General features: G+C 36.0%; 1 protein-coding gene across 3 annotated transcripts in view; it reads right to left on the bottom strand.

Moving 5' to 3' along the window:
- VPS13C (vacuolar protein sorting 13 homolog C) overlaps positions 1-16945 on the bottom strand; it is a 96682-nt gene that overhangs the window by 41716 nt on the left and 38021 nt on the right. For 2 of the 3 annotated variants that reach the window (XM_086471596.1, XM_086471594.1), the window contains 18 exons: positions 16037-16140; positions 15564-15731; positions 14452-14756; positions 13988-14135; positions 13063-13171; positions 12510-12643; positions 10620-10776; positions 9772-9851; positions 8828-8887; positions 7635-7800; positions 6505-6621; positions 5851-5954; positions 5227-5394; positions 4494-4798; positions 3967-4111; positions 2750-2906; positions 1739-1830; positions 512-681 (listed from right to left, as the gene is read on the bottom strand). In XM_086471596.1, the coding sequence (XP_086327722.1) occupies positions 512-681; positions 1739-1830; positions 2750-2906; positions 3967-4111; positions 4494-4798; positions 5227-5394; positions 5851-5954; positions 6505-6621; positions 7635-7800; positions 8828-8887; positions 9772-9851; positions 10620-10776; positions 12510-12643; positions 13063-13171; positions 13988-14135; positions 14452-14756; positions 15564-15731; positions 16037-16140 (2689 nt within the window). Of the gene's footprint in view, positions 1-511; positions 682-1738; positions 1870-2749; positions 2907-3966; positions 4112-4493; positions 4799-5226; positions 5395-5850; positions 5955-6504; positions 6622-7634; positions 7801-8827; positions 8888-9771; positions 9852-10619; positions 10777-12509; positions 12644-13062; positions 13172-13987; positions 14136-14451; positions 14757-15563; positions 15732-16036; positions 16141-16945 lie in introns of all 3 variants that reach the window. The other variant, XM_086471595.1, reaches the window with a different exon arrangement.

The raw sequence follows: 16945 nt of genomic DNA on the forward strand, positions 1-16945 counted from the left end.
TAACATATAGACCTAGGAAAACTAAGGATGCACAAGTAGTGCCAGTTATAAATAAGAATTACAACATAAGCAATCAGTGTTTCCTCCAGAAATTATGTGGTATAGACTTCTCTAACAGAAGAGTAATTTCAATTTAAAATTTGTGTGCTATAGTTTTGAAACTACGTAGGCAGCACGTAACAATCAGACTGAAGTTTCAGTGCATAGAAATCCCTAGCTGAGGCTGGGTGCTCTCTACTCCGCTGTTCTACACAGTTTACTGTAATACTCAAGCCTCACAGGTATTTTTTCTTTTGTTTTGGATAACCTGTGAAATCAACACCCAAAAGAAGACGCTTGCTTAACATTATTAAAATTACATCATTCAGTTGTTACAGTGCACAGTATGACAAGCAACAACTGACAGCCCCACTAAGTTTTATCAATCCCCTGTGAAGCAAAGCATAGAACAAGGGAACAGTCTTCCTCACAAGCTACATGTTTTTTTCATTTCTGATGCACTCAAACTTACCTTGCAGTCACATTCTGAATTCCTTCTCTGAGATCATCTAGGGTACACGCCTTGAGTTTAACATTAATATCCATTGAGCCATCTGAAAACATCTGCCCCGACGATGCCATAAGATGCAGTCGAAGTTCACCAAGGCGTAATTTGTCACTATGCAGTGAAAGCGGATACTTCTACATAACAAGAAATAATAGGACTAGTTATCAGAGAACAAAGCAATAAGGACATTTCCCATGCTGCTAGCCACATGCATTTTGATCCATGACCTGAAGGATCTGATTAGCCTGTTGCTATCATCAGTCCTCCAATCATACAAATTAGTTCAAGAAACTCACTAAGAAAACAGAAAAAACAAGTTGGGTTTTAGTAAAGTGGTTTCTTCACCACATTTCTAGCAGTTGCTCAGAATGCCTGACCGAAGGATAAACCCTCTGAACTCTGAACCTCCTACCAGAGCATACCTCTGCTCCCATCACACTAACTTTTACAACAAGGACCTCAGCAATAAGCAGAAAGGATATGAAGAAGACATTAAAATCCCATTACAGTGTGTTTCGTCCCTGTGACGCTCATTTCACAAGAACTTTTTGAAATTATACACTCCTCATACAAAAAAGCACCACAAACTCCTGCATTAGAGTTATTTTAAATACAAAGCTACCACACATTCACTATATACCAAGACTTCTAAAGCAAGAACCTTCACATCTGGACAAAGCATATTAAGTCATAAAAACAAGGCAACATTGCACATCTTTCTCTTCTGTTTTCAGCACGGGAAGGATGTTCATTATTGCTTACACTCAGGGATATGTAAGAGGTAAGTATGGGCCATGTACATCTTGGATCTGCTTACTAACTACATAAGCACCATGCATAGAACCAGCATCATCTAGGCTAGTAATCTCCGCTTTTCAAATTTTCACTTTTCTTTTGATTAACAGGAATCAAGGCCTGAATGACCAAATCAAATTGTGTGTGGTTTTGGTTGGTTGGTTTATTACCTTTTTTGGGTGTGACTTTTAGAAATGCACTTACATCCTTCAAATTAAGGATATTCTTCGTCCATAAAACCTCAAAGCTTCTGGATAAACTGCAGAAGCTCAATAAGGCAAGCATTACAAGGCCAACACAAGAGATGAAACTCTTTGTTTTACTACCCTGAGTTCTGTCCACATGAAAAGCCCAAGTTCCCCATCCCACCTGTACGGTAAAAGCTTTGACACAAACCTGATTCATATCACTATTGTAGAGAGTTACTGAAAGTGACTCAAAATTAAAGTCAAATTTAAGCGTTGTATAACATTCCGCAGAAGACTGAACTGTAGAAACACTTTTTTGTCCAAAAGCAAGATGAGGATCTGTCAGTGAAAAGAAAATATTTTTACATTTCTTTTAGGACACTGGGCCTGGTGGTGGATTTCTGGGTTTGCAGGGGGGTGTTTTGTTGCATTTTGTTTTGTTTAGTTTTTTAAATTAAGATCAGAAAGTCATAAAAAGAGCAAAAGCTCTAAATCTGGAAGACTACTTGGAACAATTCACACTTTTACTTATTTAATATCACTTAGTTCCATCCAATACATGCTAAAATTATGTAGCATAGAGTGGTTTAAGAACCTTAAAAAAAGCTGTTATTAATTTCTGTGGTTCTTCATTCGCTTTACCGAATAACTACAGAAAGTACCAAGACTGCTCAAGGAGTTTGCACTGCTCTTCCTTCCAGTTTCTTCTCATAATATAGCAATTCAACTATTGTTGAACAGCATTTTTTGACACTGAGAATGTTAAGTTTTGGACCAAAAAAAAGATTTTGGCAAAGTGTAAACAACATTTCATCAGAGATATACACGTTTTACATTCAGACACTATTTGAATAATAATATCTAATCGAGTAATAACATACTATAACATCCTCGATTGTTATAGTTGTGCATTAACATTCTCGGGTAGTTGGTTTGGCTTTTTTCTTTTTTAAGCCATCAAGTGTTGATACAGACTGAAGAATACCATCCTATAAAAGACGAATCACAAAAAATATGCTACAAAACCATCTGACCATCAACAGCTCACACTCCATGTATGCGCACACATTCTTATTTATAACTTTTCACGTACACAATACCTACGTAACAATTAAGAAAAAGAATTTATTTACACAATTTAAGTGCTTCAGATAAATATGATGTTTGATTTGCAAATAGCCCTCTGCCTAAACATATTCAGCCTTTGGATTGAACATACCATCACAGAAATCAGATTCATTTGGAACTTTCCCTTTTTTAAGTATCTGTGTATCTTCAATGTTCTCTTGAGAAGTATTTGGCTGGGAAGAAGCTCCTCCAAGGTTTTCAAGTAAAATTTTCATGACAACAGTTAGATCATCTTCACTGAGTGCAATCTGTAAAGTGATAAATCCACAACTTCATTTTTGGTGACAGTATTTCTTTCCAACACAGTATGCAAATGGTGAGAAGAAATCCTGCTTCCACCATAAACAACCTGTCTGAACAGGAGTTACAACAATAACTAACGCTCTGCACAATAAACACTTTCTAGTCTGGTAAAGGCTCTTCACTTGCTAAAAATATGAGTAATTGATGGTCATAAACACTTTCTAACAATCCAGTAATCCAGAGAACATTAAAGCTAAGATTTACATTGCATACACTAAAGCAACTGTCATTGAGTAGGCCTTTAAAGATTTAATGAATCTGAATCCAATTATAATATAACATGATCGTGAAAAAAAAAAATAAAGCACTTAAGTGACAAAATGCAGTCACTGAATCCATAATTCCTAGTATTACAACATTTTTCCCACATTTAGCTTTTTTTACTGGTACTCCTTCAGTATCTTACTCCTCTGTGCTTCACCAGTGCTACATTTGGCCACAGCATGGATACAGGAATGAAATAGGACTCATGAACAACTAAAAGGCCCCCCAGGCCCTTTACCCACTTAAATCCAAGGGGTTAATGTCAGAAAAGAGAAAGTAAAGCCCTCCCTCTGCGAAGACATCAACCATAATTTTGAACTGTGTATATCAGAGATCCATATCTACCCTTTTAACTTCTAACAAATCCACTAAACACTCAAATATCCTGAATATTACATTAAGCAATTTAAAATCTTAATTCTAGATTTTAAATGCTAACTCAAAATGTAACATCAATGTCTTTACTGATTGTTGAGGTGAAGGACAGCTCCAACAGACCCCCAGAAAAATAGAAATAGGTTTTATTCCATTTGTATGCAGCTACACCAAAACTATTCATTATGCAATACCAAAACTCTAGCAGATTTATAATCTGGACAGTCAAGCTAGAAGTCTTTCATCTGTACACATTCTGTGAAGAACACAAATTGCAATGAGTTTACAAGCTCCTTAACTAGGCTAAGTACTATTCTGAGAATTTATGTAACTTTTTGATGTAGCTCTGATTTGCCATGATAATACCTGCATTGGTTTTAGGTCTCCTTTGATACCAATTGTTGGGGTTTTATGATACCAAGTTGCTGCTAAATTTCTCTGGACCAGCAAAGTCAAAGTGACAGGATGCAAAATTTCAGAATCTGCTTGAGAATCTGTGGATAAAATGCACCTACAAAAGACAGTGGAAGCAGCAGAGGAAAAATATTTAGTAGTTACAGAATCCCAAATATCATCATACTAATCTAGCAGAATTATGGGTATACTTATTTTTAAATTAATGATCATGTGAGCTTACATGCACTTATGCCCAGGTATGCACTTAAGAACTCAGGTACTGTCTTATCATTCCTTTCTTTCAAAGTTTCAGAAATTGTGGAGATGTGTCCCTATCTAAAAGCACTCCTAAACTTACTTTGGGCGGGGTTTTTTGTTTGGTTTTCATATGTTTTCATCGCCTATCCTCTTTAAATAATAAAACAAAGCTGCATACTTAACACGGACCCATCTTCTTTACAGACACTTTTTAACTCCCAAGAAAACTCCATGTATACCTTGATAATTTCAAATGAGTTAGCTGCACATCCATGTTGTCAATGACTGGAGGAAGAGAAGATTCATCTGAAGACACCAGCCTGAATTCGTTCTGAACTCTGATTAAGCCAAGATCAGCTACCAAACCGTTACGTGAAGTTGAAGACTCAGGAATAACTATAACTGGAGCTTTTAAGTTGACATCCATTAAGAGACGGAAGCTCTTTTTAGCAAAGTCTTTCATGCTGGAAGCAGCCATTTCTGCTGCCTGGACAGTGACTGCAGTCAGGGCTTCTTGTGCCGTTTGGAAGTTGTTTAGGAAGTTCTATTAACAGGTAGTGAAAAAAGTATGAGTTCCACGAGAGCAAGTAAGCCTCACAAAAAAGGCAAGCCCCAGGCAAAATGTAAATTTAAGAAAAATAGTATAGCTGTGGCAGAAATATAAAACTTCTAATTCAACCATGCAAGTTTTAAAAGAGAAAAAGGTTAAAATCATGCACAAGCTAAGATATTGCTTATCAATTTTTAAGATATCATTAAAGCTCTCAACTCAATTCATTACTTGTTTTGTCATCCTTCTCCTTATTTGTCATTCTGCTATAAAGCAGTGTAACTTAAGTGACACTTATGCAAATTATTTCTACATGCTTGTACATCAGCTCACCGCAAGGTACGGGTCACAAAGAGCTGATTACATTTTATTTTATTAAAACACTTTTAATGTCAAGAAAGGAACTGAAACTAATGTCTTACCACAAGAGACATAAAGAATTTATGTAGATAAATTATTTGGATGCAGCCCACTTTCAGAGACATTTTACCATCCACCCTTGACATATCAGCATAGGCTTCCCCTGCAGTAGCATCTGGATAAAGTGACACGTGAAATCTAAACACTTCATCTCCCATTATGGAGACAGCCTAGAAGATTAAGTCCATATAGTTAGTACTCCCGGGCAGTAATCTGTGACAGAATTATTGCTTAAGTTATCAAACAAGAAATATTTCCACAAAAAGATCAATTGCAACTTATCAGCAAGACCTGGACACATATATATTAGGCATAAAAGGAAACTCAATCCCCTGTTCTGTGGTATGTCTCTTCCCACTTGGTTATCCTATAGTCCATTTTACATTTAACCCATACTACTCAGAATTAAACACATCAATGCAAACATGATTAAAAAGAATTAAATAGTGAATGGAAGCATGTTTTGCTTCCCTGAGATAAAGGAAATTAACCAATTAAATTTTGCTTAATATTTGGTACATTATATCATACTTACTATTGTACAACACAGCAAAACAACTAGAGTGCTGTCATTAAATAACTTAAAGAACTAGGTCTTTTTGTTTACAATCTGCACCACACATCACCTTTTTATGGATTGTTTGGGGATCAACATTTGTAATTACAATGTCCTCAAGTCTGGAGAACACCTTAATCTTTTTAGGTTTCATAGCTACAGATGCATCCATTCCTGATTTGAGACAAAAGGAAGAAAACAGCAATTTGCTTAAGTGCATTGAAAGTAAACACTTTTTAAAAAAGAAGCACTATTTATTACTGAATACAAAGACTAACTTAAAATCCAGCATTCTACTAAGTAACAACCAATGCTAAGACCAAGACGTGACCTTACTAAACATGACAAATTGACCAAGACAAATTGACCTAAAACTAAAAATTCCCAACACTATCTAGAATCTGCTATCAAAAAATGGAAGCTTGTGTTATTTATAACACAGCACCTTCATTTCTTTTAATTTTAATCCACTTAGAAATTAATTGCCTTCTTTTTCAGCGTCAAAAATTTTCTTCCCTTGCAGGCATTTTGGCTATTAAAATACTTAACCGCAGTCATATGATATTCATCAAAATCATATGATATTCAATCAAAACATATTCAAAGACATGTTAAGACACATCTACACTGCATTTACTAGCCTTTCATAAGTGAATGAATGGAGGGGAATAACATATTTCCTGCTACAACTAACTAATCTAATATTTAAATAAAAATCCCTTACCTTGTATTCTAATGTCTGCAATTCTACACGTCTGATCACACACTGTAATACTGAATGCATTTAGCTTTGCAGTGAGTTTTAATTCACAGACATCATCATGGACTGCATTACTAGACACTGGATCAGAAACACAAAAGACACAGAAGAACTTGATAAGTTAATTTTTTAAAACAAATGTTAGATCATTTCTTTCGTACATATATGAACTCTTGAAAAAGCAACCTGCAGTTATTCCCTAAAAGTCACTGCTAATTAGTAGCAAGACATGAAGTCTTTTATTAACACTGTTTTCTTCTGGCACAAGAACAGTCACGGACTGACAGGCAAACAGCAACCAAGATGATGCTTTTTCTCCTCATTAATATCTAGTTTTCACACACAAAATGCTGAATACAGTGTATATTTCCATTATTTGAAACACTATTTGACACGAGAAATGTTGCTCTCTGCATAGATTAGCAATGCTAATTTAGGCGTATCAGGTGAAAAGTTCCTGCAGCAAAACTGAAGGTGTGCAGAATACAAAACGCAACAGCCAGCCACTGTAAACTCAACCCCAACAGATCTAGGATTAGAAAACCTTGGATTTCCCAAACAACACTATAAACACGAGAATCAACCAAACAGGACCTGACAAAACATTCTTAAGGAGCTCCCATACAAAAACTCATACTATGTCAAGGTTATAGATACCAATTACTAAAATAAGCACAACACCCTTCAGTTCAGAACTTGTCTTTGCTTCCCCAGGACTCAAGAACATTTATTTTCAGTCATGTAAGCACTCTTTAGAGCCCTCAGATTGGAAAGCAACAAAGTTGTGACACTGATACTTTGGAAAGGCTTTTGTACTGTTCACTGCAACATCATTTATTCAACTTTTCTAATAGAAGTCAGACCACTACCTAGGAAAAACCTGCATTGCGTAAGGAGAATTTGTAAAATTAAGCAACAGCAAAAATATCTGGCTTTTTCTTTAAATGAGGTTATTTTCTCCCCACATACACTTGTGCATGCCTTGTTTTCCCACCAAACAGACTGCAGTGCCGCCACCTGAAATGGCACCCTTTGAAACCAAAGGCTGGATGCTATCAAGCAACAAAAGTATGACCTTTCTAATACCGCATTACCTGGTCTAAGAGTAATTCCTTTTTCTTGTTCTTTTGTTTGAGGCTTGGGGTCTGATGCTTTATCAGTACTGGGAAGACCACCTGATGGAACACTGAATGTGAGAAAGCTCAGGATGGAAAGCAAAGCCTCTGTGTGAAGTACTATATCCAAACATGAAAAGACAACCTAAAGTGAGGGCAAGGAGACAAAGTAATATTATTATTTAGTAGCAGTCTATTGTATAACAAATCAGAGTTACTGCCACAGAATTGAGAAAAAAAGTGTCTTGCTTCAATTTCTCACCCTCCCATCTCTTTCAACTTAACACCACACAAGCTCCAGAGCAGATGAGGGAGCTATGGAAGGGAAGCTTAAAACAGCTACAGAGGAACCGTGCCAGTCTAAAAATTGGTGCTTCATGTGATTATGCTTTTTCAGTAAGCTCTCTTAGTTGTGCTGCATTTCACTGGGGACTATCAAGCACTTTGGTTGATATCTTCAGCACCATGTATAGAGATATTTTAGTAGATATGATACAACAAAACAATAAGATTCGAAATTTGCAATCAGAACAGAAAGTACGAGAGTAACAACTACTCTAGCTGGTATTACTTAGTGAAACCTAGCATCAGCTAGCCAACTTTTCCTAGCCCAAAGCAACTCTTGGTAAATGTTGCTTTTACTGAAACAATAAGGGATGTCAGCTTTATTGACTCTAAAGTGGTCCAGCCTCTCCAAATTCCACATATGGCTGTCAAGAAGCAAGTCCCACCCACCGCTACTAATTTAAAGGAAATATTTTTAAAAGCAAAATGGCCTGCTTACTTCAGAAGACACTGAAGTCATGGAAAACTACACATGAATAATTGCTTTCAGGAGAAGTAAAAAAAAGAACTGATTAAACACACGACCTCTGAGAACGCCTGTTTGACATTTCAAGTCACATCTCAATTTCACTGTTACAAACATTCAAGCTCTGAAACACAAGGCCTTCATTTCACAAGCCGCTAAGTGTATCACTCCAGAAATAACATCCCACTGGATTTCTCTTTGAAGTAGTAAAATATAAAGCAGTAAACTTTAATAGTGAGAGAGTCAGGGCTTTGGGTTGTTGGTTTTTTCCCCTCTTCAATCAGAAGAGAAAAAAAGTGCAACTAACACAAGTGTTACTATTTGAGAAGCTTAAAAAAAATTAAATACATCCAGTACTTACATTGACATTTTGCTTGGTGCTTCTGTAAGTAGTCACAAAATCTGGTCCATCAGCATCAGCCTAAAGCAAGAAAACATAAACCAAATCACACAGTCAGTCTCTACAGAATTACCAAATCCATTAACTGAATTTAATACGCACACATATAAAGATTATTCACATTGCAAAAGAAAAACCAAAATGATGAAGCCTGAAGAAACAAGTTCTGTTAATAAAGCACACAATCAAGGCAAACAGAATGGGGGGGGGGGGGTACTCAGTGCTCTGCTCAGTGACATTTTTGTGAAAAAAAGCACATATTTTGTGAAAGTTCAACCAGCCAGTTACAAAATTTTCTCTTACCTAGGATCTATTTAAACCGGATCAATTTATGCTTAGTATTTTGTCAGAACAAATTCATTCGTTTTTCTCTGTAAAAATTATGTCATTATAGATAAGAGTATGAGTAGCCCACTGGTTCTACAACTTACCAGATTCCCAAATATTCGTGCAGTTTTTGAAGGGCACTTTCTTTTTTTAAATATTTTTTTTAAAATAAAAGCTCAAGAACTCTAGCTGCCAACATATCACTCCTCAAATGCTAGTTTTACCACCTGTAAAGAGCCACCTATCACTTATGTAGCCAAAGACTCTCTCACTTAAGTTTCACTAAGGTGCTAGTCTGCACTGTTCACAGAGAAGAATGTATACAAACATTTGGCTTCACCAGTGACTTCAGTAATTGCGTTGACTTATGAAGCAAGCACTACATGGAAGCCATGGAGAGTGACATGAAATGGTAAGTTGAAAAATAGTTGAAAAGTATTTTGGGAAAAGACCTAGGTAAGTTTTAGATACAAGTCCTAGAGGTTTTAAAACAAGAACAAAAAAAAAAATCTAACACAGTCTAAGTATGGAAGCCTTATTTTACTCCCCACATAATCTTAGTTAAAAGGTATTGAAACCTTAATATATTCCATTTTCAGAAGATGTTCATCTGTCTCACTTGAAGAATTAATAATGCAAAGAGGATCTCCTTTTGAGTCTGTAAACAAAGAAATAAAACTATGAAGTATTTCCATTCACAAGCTTTATTCCACCTACGGAATGCCTCCATGTTCATTCTCAATTATATACTAATTACATACCATTCTTGCTGAAACAGTGAAAGTAAACATTTCTTTTCACTGAGAATCTGCAGATTAAGTATTACCTTGTAAAATGCTGTATTCACTTGGATTTTTGTAATTAAACTAGTCAAAATTAACTTATCCTGGTCCTGAAAGAAGATTCAAAATTGGAAAGTTTTTTGCATTCCTAGAATTAGTTTTGCATCCCTATCTTTAGGGTTTTATACTCAAAATCATACTTTTCTGCTTTGAATATATGGCTATTTCAGTTATTACTTCAATATCACTTTGAATTGTTACCTAACCAATCAAGGAAGCACACTCGATTTCCAGTGCTGCCAGAACTGGTTATAAAGCACAGATTCAGAAGATCATCAAAACACTCCGAACAGACAGAATACTTCTCAGGAATAACCATTCCTACTCAACGTAGGCAACTAATTCAAATGAATTAACTCAAGCTAACTCTAGCAACAGAAGCAAAACTTGGTATCAGGTAATACAGACTAATTGTATCTAAATCACACATGACAGCATCATGAAGTGAATTTGGCATGTAACCTCCTGCCTTTTTTTATTTTTCACATGCTAACTATTATTACTTTTAACCTTGCTATGGTCTTGCTGCAAAAGCTGACTGCACACACTGTACTGACTGCATACCAGTTCTCTAGAAGACTTACCACTTATTTCAATGCATTTCATAGTAATTTTTTTCAGATACGCTGCTGCAGTCAATTCATGATTTCTTATTTTGGTTTCAGTTCCAAGTTGTAGCACAGTTAGAATATGTAATGGACATCTCTCCTTCTGAGTCTGCTTCATCAAGGTTATTACAACCTTGAATATGGAAAGGGAAAGAAGTTCACTATTTCAGTAAAGCTGTCCAGATTTTACAGCATGCAGTTACTACCTCCTCAGCCAAGCATCAATAGTAGTATTAGTCTAGATATTTTGCCTTATTACAAAGAGAACCTACAAAACCAGTTCATTAAAGATTTTTCCCCCTTTCCTCCTCTGTTCCTCTTGGCCAAGCATCCAATCACTTCTTAACTCCTTCAACAACAAAACAGAAATCCCAAGTCTATTCATTTGGCTACCATTTCATTTTGCTGGCCTAGCAGTACATCTTTACCTCGTCAAGCTATGCTTCAGTTTTGTAAATTAGACCGTACACAGTGCTACATACAGAGTTTGAACATGGAAAAAGCAGTTACTATAAATCGTACTGGACTGGAAGGAAGGGCAGTAGAGAACAGACAGCAACCAGAATCAATCTTTGAATATCTGATGCTATGCAAGTTATAATTAAGAACACTGAAATATTTCAACATTACAATTCTTCATTTATAGAAGATTTTAAGCATTTATACCGATAAGAGTGTTGAAAAAACCTTGGCTTTCTAAATGTAGCCGACAAAGTAGAAGAACTACAGAAGTTATTAATGAACAATGTTAATTTCCATGCAATTATTTTAGGAGGCAATCATCTTTAAACTTTGGGAACTAAAAAATAGTGCCTTAATCCAACAATTTACCACACAAGGAATTAAAAGAATTCTACTTTGTCAATGTGGCATACTCTATACACTAACAAATTAGCATTTTACCATTAATCACCCAACATACACAGTCCACCGACAATGTGGACACTACCCTAGTAAAAATTTCCATGTGAAGCGTCTGTAAAAACATATATTAATATATCTTATGAACAATTCTGTATTGTTTAAGTAAAACAACATGGAGCACTACAGGCTAGCCTGTAATATGCCTCAGTCCTACCATTAAAAAAATTCTTCACAGGCAAGACAGCAAATCTGAAAGTTAGAAGCTGCTAGAAAGTACTAGTGATACGTGTTGGATAACTACGTGCTATTTGTTGACATTCACACGAAATATGTTTCCCCGGTAGCCGGGGATAGGAAGAAGTTTCTAGTCTTTGAATGCAACTCTCACCCAGTAATAGAACAGTTTGGGGTTTGAAGGTGGCTGTTTTGCCCTATCTACAAAAAATAGGAACCCAGATTTTGTATTGGATAAGAACATCACAGAGATTTAGCGAAACAAAAATTACACACCAAAAAAAAAAAAAAAAACAAACAACCAACCAACAAACCCCACTGTTACTTAAAGTAACCTGCATACCTAAGCCATTTGGTCTGACCCTTGAAAAAAATGAGGGGCCACGCTCAGCTCTTCACAATTAAGTATCACAGGCATCTTCAGAGAAAAAAACATGCTTGGATGATTTCTTATGCATAGGTATTTTGTTAATTGATTGCTTGTACGTTTTGCCAGTACTTCACCTACAACCTAACCTCAGACCTAGTACCTCCAAAGGGAAAATACTACTTCTAGCTTAACTATTACAACTGGGTTCTGGGGTTTTTCTGTTTTGTTTTGGGTGTTTGGGGTTTTTGTTTGGTTTTTTGTTTGTTTGTTTGTTTTCTTTTTGTTGGTATGTACAGTCTTCTTTAAACAGTTAAAATGGACTTTATAGGCCACTACTTCTAAGAAACAGACTGGAGTACTAGATCCAATAACAATAAATTTTGCAGGTGGATACATACCTCTTTGATTTCAAAATTAAGTAGCATATTGATTACATCTTGATTTAATGTTCTTTTTCTCTTTTCAGACAATATTCCTTCTGGCACACTCTTACCCTGTGTCAAAACCGATTTCTCCATTTCTTTGGTTTTACCTGAAGCATTCAACAAATTGGTTAACTTTTGAAACTGCCACCATTTGTTTAGCTCAGGAAACTTATCCAATTCTTTTATTTTGATGGCTTACATTCACTTAAGATCAGCTAGCAACATTTCCACAAGCACAGCTTTTAACTTTAGAGCAGGCAAAGGAAATAAAAACACATTCTGGCAACAGGACAACTCTGACATCTCAATACCTTGCTAGTTCCGTGACAATTTAGCTAACGTGATTACCAAACTTTTTTGAAGTATTAGTATGAACGTTGTCCTTCCAAAATTAAAGACAGAAGAGTTTAATCACTTAGAAATTATACTCTCAGATCTAAGCTTGCTTTCCAAATAATAAATTCTCTTCACTATTCCTGAAAGTGAACACACTTAATATTTGTGACAAACAAATTCCATCTCTGACCTTCCTTTTGCGGTACTGATTTCGCATGAGTTTGTTTTTCTTCTGCTTCACCAAGGTTTTCCGTCAACACTTTGAGAAAGACATTCAAATCTTCTTGACTTAACACAACCTACAAAATTGCAGACCATAGTTCTCAGAAAAAACACATCGTTCTCTAAACTTAGCACTAGCTAGCAAAGCAGAACAGTGCTTCATGGCAAGAAGAGTGCTTATTTACAGATATTTTGTCAGCAGCAGCATCCCTTAAATAACACAACGAACTTCTTTTAACCACTTACTGCTAAAGGATTGGGAGATTCAAGAAGGTTATGACTTCTACAGCTGTATCAATACATATTGCAGCCTTTATTTAGCATACCTAGGCTTTTCTGCAACTGACATGTTACTTCTTGATATTTTAATTCCAGTTTCACCCAAGATGTGCTTGGTATTTTCATTCACAGTATATAAATTGCCACAAAAAACAACTACTCGAGGTCATTCCAGGGACACAGGAAGTTATGAAGCTGGAGTTACCAAGGCAAATATTTGAATAAATTTAAATTCCTCTCAAGAAGATTCCGTTTAAAAAAAAAAATGCACTGAAAAACAAAAGACTTGCTCAGAGAACTGGTCACAGAAACATTTGATTTAAGTTGGTCCTGCCTTATGGCAGGAATAAACATGACTCCTTGACATCCTTTTCAGTTTTCTCTTTTCTTTCTCTCAATTTACTAGATGTACGCAGCAGTTTGGGTGTTTTATATGACACTTCAAACCTCCACATTCACATAGGTAGGTGAAACCCTGTTGACAGCCCTGTAACTCACTCTACAACTACTAAAAATCTACCAATTGCACCTTTGTGCCCAGAAATAACATAAAGGTTAGTCTTACATTAAGTATTACCACAGGCTTCTCACCACTTTCTTTTCACAAGACTTACATTCATTGTATCCAGATACCCCGTGATCTCCAATACCGGTAATGTGTGAAACCAAGCTGCAGATAGATTCCGTTTCACAGACAGGCTTAAATTAATAGGGTGAAGTATCTGAATGTCTGGATGCAACAAACCCGTCTCCACAGTGGTCCTTTAAAGAAAGGGAGAAAAAAAGAAACAAAACACATAGTGGAGAAGTTAGAAGTTAAGTCATATTTTACATTTTCAAAGTAACATCCTAAAAACTCAAGCATAGTATCTATCTCTTCAGGCTTCAATGGCTTCCTGAGCAGAACAGTGTCTTATTTTACTACAGATTCATTTGCCCATAAGGTAAGAGGTTAGTATTTTAACACCAAATATTTGACACTGTCACCAACCACGGTTTCTAAGCAAGTAGATTAATATCCTATAGAGTATTAATATTACCAGGTAGCTAATGGACTACTTGGTAAAGCACACTTTACCTAGACAGTTTCAGCTTTGTCAGCTGCACATCCATTTTGTCAATGACTGGAGGGAGTGAACTGCCTTCTGGAGACACCAAGCTAAACTGGTTCTGAACCTTAATCAAGCCAAGGTCTATTACTATAGCATTGGGGGAAACCGAGGACTGAGGAATGACTATAACTGGTGCTTTTAAGTGAATGTCCATTGCAAGTCGAAAACTCCTCTGAGCCAGGTCTTTTACACTGGTAGCAGCCTTTTCTGCAGCTTGGACTGTGGCAGCACTCAGTGTCTCCTTAGCTGTCTGAAAGTTGTTCAAGAAGGTCTAGAAAAAGCAGTGGAAGAGAAAGGAGAAATGTCTGTTAACAGTTTTTAAATCTAAATTACTCTCTCATTTTACAGCATTAACCGCAACCAACATCAGTCATCAACTATGCTGCCTACTGCATTAAATTTCCCTTGGTGAAAGACAACCGAGTGCCTCCCATCGTCACCTCTAACAGAGGCTCAAACATGTACTCACCAGTACAATCCACTCATTTTAAACCCATCTCTACTTTTTCTTCCTTCATTAGCTGCAAGATTCCTCTACTGCATTAGCTTCTGGGGACACATTTTTAGAGCCACTCTTTGCCCCCAGTGAATACTAATCCCTATTGAAGTCAGCACTGATGACAGAAAGCCTGCTAGCACTTTATTGAAAAAGCCAAGATTAGGATACTTGATGAAGGTGCAAACATTTACAGCGACTAATTTGCAGTCCTCAGAGCATCTAACCTTGCACAAAGTTTTGCCTCAAATGTTAGCTCAGATATGTTAGCAATGAACTCTGGTTTTTGCCAGGGTGGAGAGGGCAGCAAACACAAAAACCTTAAAATACCTTAACAGCACCAAGCTTTTCTCTATTTCCAAAGCAGAAGGTAGGAATTGACCCACTTGCACTGTTAGTTCTTTGAAATTCAAACTAGTTAAAGCTTACTTATCGAAGTTTTTAAACCGTACACATGAAAAATTAAGCCTGTCTCTTCTTTTTCAGAAACTTGTTGCCACTTGTACTGAGGACATAAACAAGGAAGACTAAATTTGAGAACACAGCAGAAACATATGAAGGAGGAAAAAAAAAAAAACTTACCAGAAGAGCCATGAGAAATTTGTGAAGGTATACTATTTGAATACAGCCTACTTTCAAAGATACGGTACCATCCACTTTTGACATGTCACTGTAGGCTTCTCCCTCGGTAGCATATGGATCTAATGTCAGATTGAAACTGAAAACTTCATCTCCTACTATAGACACAGCCTAGAACGAGAGAAACAGTATCTACCAGCCATCAGCAGCTTCCAAAAAGGTACTTAACTCAAAGGACAGCTGAATATATCATCAGCCTATCCACTCTAAGAGTTAGGGGGTGTTTTTATCTTTTTGGAGATCCATTCTTCTAATGTGAAAATTATGCTTTACCATGTATCTTATTTGAAAAGAGGTACTCATGACAAATCAAATATTTTTAAAAGAGTGGAATAAGAGTATGTATTACATTTCACTTTTACACAGACAAAACTAACCAAGAATCAAGTAAAACTTAAAATCTTGTAGTTGAGTACTTTTTTATGAAGAGTCCTTGAATCAACATCTGTGACAACTATATCTTTAAGTCGGGCAAAGAATACGGTGTGACTTGGCTGAAGGAGAAGAGATGAGTCAAGACCTGTAAAGCATAAAGAGAGAAACAGTAGTATTGCATAACAGATTAACACTCATGTTCAAGGTGGGGACACATGACACCAGTAGGGGAGGTGACAGAAGTTACAGAAATTACACATTGCAACAAAAAATTATTTTGCTAATTTTGCTAAATTCAAAGATTTAAAACCCCACAAAGAATACCTAACCAATTGATTCTCTCCTTACCACATCCCTTGCCAAAAGGATTATAAATAAAAGCTCTGTTCAATCCAAGGCATTTTAGTCTCCCTATATCCAAACCAGAATAATTAGAAGTAACTCCCCAATTACAAGAACTTCTCCAAAAGAAAAAAAAGTATTGTAAATTCTGGAAATAGAAACTTTTTGCATTTTATCAGTCAGACATCGAAGATAAGTATATTGTCTAGAGTTCAAACCCAAGTCCATGCACTATGCTGTCTGTTATTAAGCGTTGAGAATGTGAGCATACTACAGCTTTGAATAAAACAAAATAGAAAAATTTCTAATACAGATACTGTCTCAATATCAGTCACGTCTGGAAAGAGATGGGCTACTGTTCATAGAAAAATATTCAAAAAATAATCTATCTTTTAATAACCAAGGTACTGAGTTAGTTTATTGAGATTTTCTATCAAAAAGATATTACTATACTGTATTTGTGTACAATACTTTTACATTAAAAAAAATCTTCTGTGAATGCTTCATATGATCTATAGATGAGCACAAGCAAGACACTTTTTGTGAACTGTACTAAATATTCTTGTATATCACACATTCTTAAATATTCACACTAAGAGAGAGTTTTG

The sequence above is a fragment of the Leptosomus discolor genome, chromosome 11 (assembly GCF_034619465.1).
Source record: "Leptosomus discolor isolate bLepDis1 chromosome 11, bLepDis1.hap2, whole genome shotgun sequence".
Lineage (NCBI taxonomy): Eukaryota > Metazoa > Chordata > Aves > Leptosomiformes > Leptosomidae > Leptosomus > Leptosomus discolor.